The 2,978-nt window shown below is 36.1% G+C and overlaps 1 protein-coding gene across 1 annotated transcript; it reads right to left on the bottom strand.

Annotated features, from left to right (window-relative positions):
• Positions 1–1,596: 1,596 nt before the first annotated feature.
• On the bottom strand, positions 1,597–2,627 carry LOC114687791 (olfactory receptor 143-like). Its single transcript, XM_028862424.1, has one exon. It carries the CDS (start codon positions 2,547–2,549, stop codon positions 1,599–1,601), a length of 951 nt encoding a protein of 316 aa, XP_028718257.1. The 5' UTR covers positions 2,550–2,627; the 3' UTR covers positions 1,597–1,598.
• Positions 2,628–2,978: the final 351 nt, after the last annotated feature.

The raw sequence follows: 2,978 nt of genomic DNA, 5'->3' as shown, positions 1-2,978 counted from the left end.
TCCTCAGTTCCATCATACCAGAAGAAAAAGAATCACTAGTGGAAAAGACAACATGAAATATTTTAGCACTCACTGTGTCTGCAGGACTTCAATGTGAGGCTCTTATAGGAATGGGTGGAACTTTTCATTTGTATTTCAAATCCCTATAAATACGCTCTCTACAATAGTCATCCATATTTTAACACAACCCCCAGTCTCTATAGTAGTTCACATTCTTTTAGAACCCTCAATCTCTGTGTTAGTTCATATTCTGATATAATCCCCATCTTGCAGCCATTGGGAATAATCCTCCAGAAGTTCACTTTGTTTCTTCAGAATTCTGTTTCTTTCCTATGCATTTCTTTCTTTTCTTTTAGTTTTTTTTCATGTGTATAAGTGTTTTTGCTTGCATGTATATTTGTGTGCCACATACATGTCTGGTACTCATGAAGGTCCAGAGCGGTAATTGGGTCCCCTTGAACTGTAATTACAGACAATTTTGGGGCACCTTGTGGGTGGGTGCTGGAAAGCAAATCTAGGTCTTCTATAAGAACTGCATGTTCCTTGATCTACTAAGACGTCTTTTTTTATCCCAGCCCCTATTCATCTCTTCATAAGATACATAATGGGAACTAAACTGTGCTTTGCATCATTCAATGTATGGCTCTACAAAAGTCACACTGCCATTTATTCATCTACATGACAGATGTGTAGGGAGATACAGAGAGACAGAAATGTAAGTAGAGGTTTCTTTTGCACTTTGGAGTTAAACCCACAAACACGAGCATGCATTGAATATACCCCTAAACATTAAGCCCAGCAGGTGGTTTTTAAGGAGGAAATTGCTTCCTTCAGTTTATTTTCATTTTTTTACATCATAGTATCCATTTGAGGCAACAGGGAAAATAACATAAACATTACCATGACCCTTTGTTCATTGTCTGTAGTCAAGACAACAAGAGGTTCTTAGGAACTATATCATAGACATAATTCCAGGGGGAAAAGCAACTCTTTAAATTAAATTCATAACAAAATATAAATATGTTAATGTATTATCAGAATTGATGAATTTGAGACATTGGGCAGAGAAATATGTCTAATATATACTCAAATAGCTATAAAATAAAACCTTACTCATATAAATTACGGAATAACATAATAGACTTGAAGCTAAAAGTCTAGAATAAGAACCATTCACAAAAAGACACTGAAAAATTCCTGATACTTTGGAAGTTCTGGCACACCCACAATTTTTGTCATCTTTAACTTTTTAAATTATATCTATAGGTAATAAGACTATCAAATCAGGGAATAGTTCTAAAAATGTTTTCCAAAAAGTGAGAAAGAAATTTATTACAAATAATGCATAGTTGAGATTATATAGCCCAATAGGGTCTTAGTCTGACATAGATAATGAATACCAGCTTAAATCTAAGGGTATCAAGTCCCCAAACAGGCACAAACAGATTTATAATTCACATTGAGAAGAAAAAAGATGGATAGCAGAAATTGTGTTGATGTTGTAGAAATATGAGGGGAAGGAAAAAGAATGGAAGACATATAATGAAAAAGACACTGAAAACAAATGGGACAAGCTATTAGAAGTGCCACTGGTTTAATTAACTTGTGATTCTCTTTAAGGTTTTCTTCACAGCAAGTTTGACATCTTTGTTCCGGAGACTGTAAATGAGAGGATTCAGCATGGGCACCAAAAATGTGTAAAACACTGAGAAAAATTTTTCCTGGCCCACAGTCTCAGCAGATGATGGCTTGACATAAGCAAGCAGCCCAGATCCATAGAAGAAACTAACAGTCACAATGTGAGACCCACAAGTGCCCAAGGCTTTGGACCAACCCTTACCTGATGACATATGAATGATATTGAAAAGGATCATAGCATATGAGACTAAGATAATGAGGCTACATAAAATGATAGCCGTTCCCACCTCCGCAGTACTCACAAGTTCATTGACATAAGTGTTGCTGCAGGAGATCCGAAGGACTGGGAAGATGTCACACATGTAGTGGTTAATGATGTTGTTACTACAAAAGTTGAGCCTAATCATTAAGCCTGTGAGGACCAAGGCACTAGAAAACCCTATCAAATATGAACCAAACATTAGCAGACAACAGATCCTAGGTAACATAATAACATTATAGAGTAAAGGCTTACAGATGGCCACATAACGATCATAGGCCATGACTGTCAGCACGTAACTCTCAGAATGGCCAAAAAAACAGAAGAAAAACAGCTGAGTCATGCATCCTGTAAAAGGGATGATATTCTTCTCTGAAACAAAACTCATTAGCATTTTGGGGGTAAAAACAAATGAATAACAAAAATCAATGAAGGACAGATTGAAAAGGAAAAAGTACATGGGAGTGTGAAGATGTGAATTCAGGAAGATAAGACTCATTAAGCTCAAATTACCCACCACTATGGCTGTGTAGTTCACCAAGAACAGGAAAAACAGGGGCAACTGTAGTTCAGGTTGGTCTGTTAGTCCCAGAAGAATAAACTCAGACACTGAAGAGTCATTTTCTGTAGCCATTTGCTGCATGGATGGCATCTGTAAAAAAAGAAGGTGACACTACCAAGCAATTCATCTTTGACTCCAGAAGGATAAGATGAAATTATTTTGTTTATAAGCTTGGATTGAGTGAACACATAAGCCATACAAAAATCCTCAACTACTCATGTTGATTTCTGAAGAGCACCTATTGCCTCTTTATCGTACCCATAATAAGTATATTTGCCCAGAAAGTATACTGATAAAAAACTGAACCTTTAATGTAATTCTATCACTTTCCTTAGTCTTTAATAACAATTAAAACTGCATAAAAGCAATACAGAAGAGCTTCTATACAGTATTCATAATTTATATACCTTTTGGTTTCATGATACATACTCAAGACAAAGATGATTTTCTGCTTACCTTCATTCACCTGGAGCCCTCTTTCTTTCTGATGCTCTTAGAGCCTCCCTTCTTTCTGTATTG

Source organism: Peromyscus leucopus, chromosome 7 (genome assembly GCF_004664715.2).
Source record: "Peromyscus leucopus breed LL Stock chromosome 7, UCI_PerLeu_2.1, whole genome shotgun sequence".
NCBI classification, from domain to species: Eukaryota; Metazoa; Chordata; class Mammalia; order Rodentia; family Cricetidae; genus Peromyscus; species Peromyscus leucopus.
The sequence above is the reverse complement of the archived record's forward strand: the minus strand, read 5'-3'. Positions and strand labels throughout refer to the sequence as shown.

Excerpts from the sequence above, each read along its gene's own strand:
- LOC114687791 (XM_028862424.1), bottom strand. The coding sequence starts at position 2,549 with ATGCCATCCATGCAGCAAATGGCTACAGAAAATGACTCTTCAGTGTCT.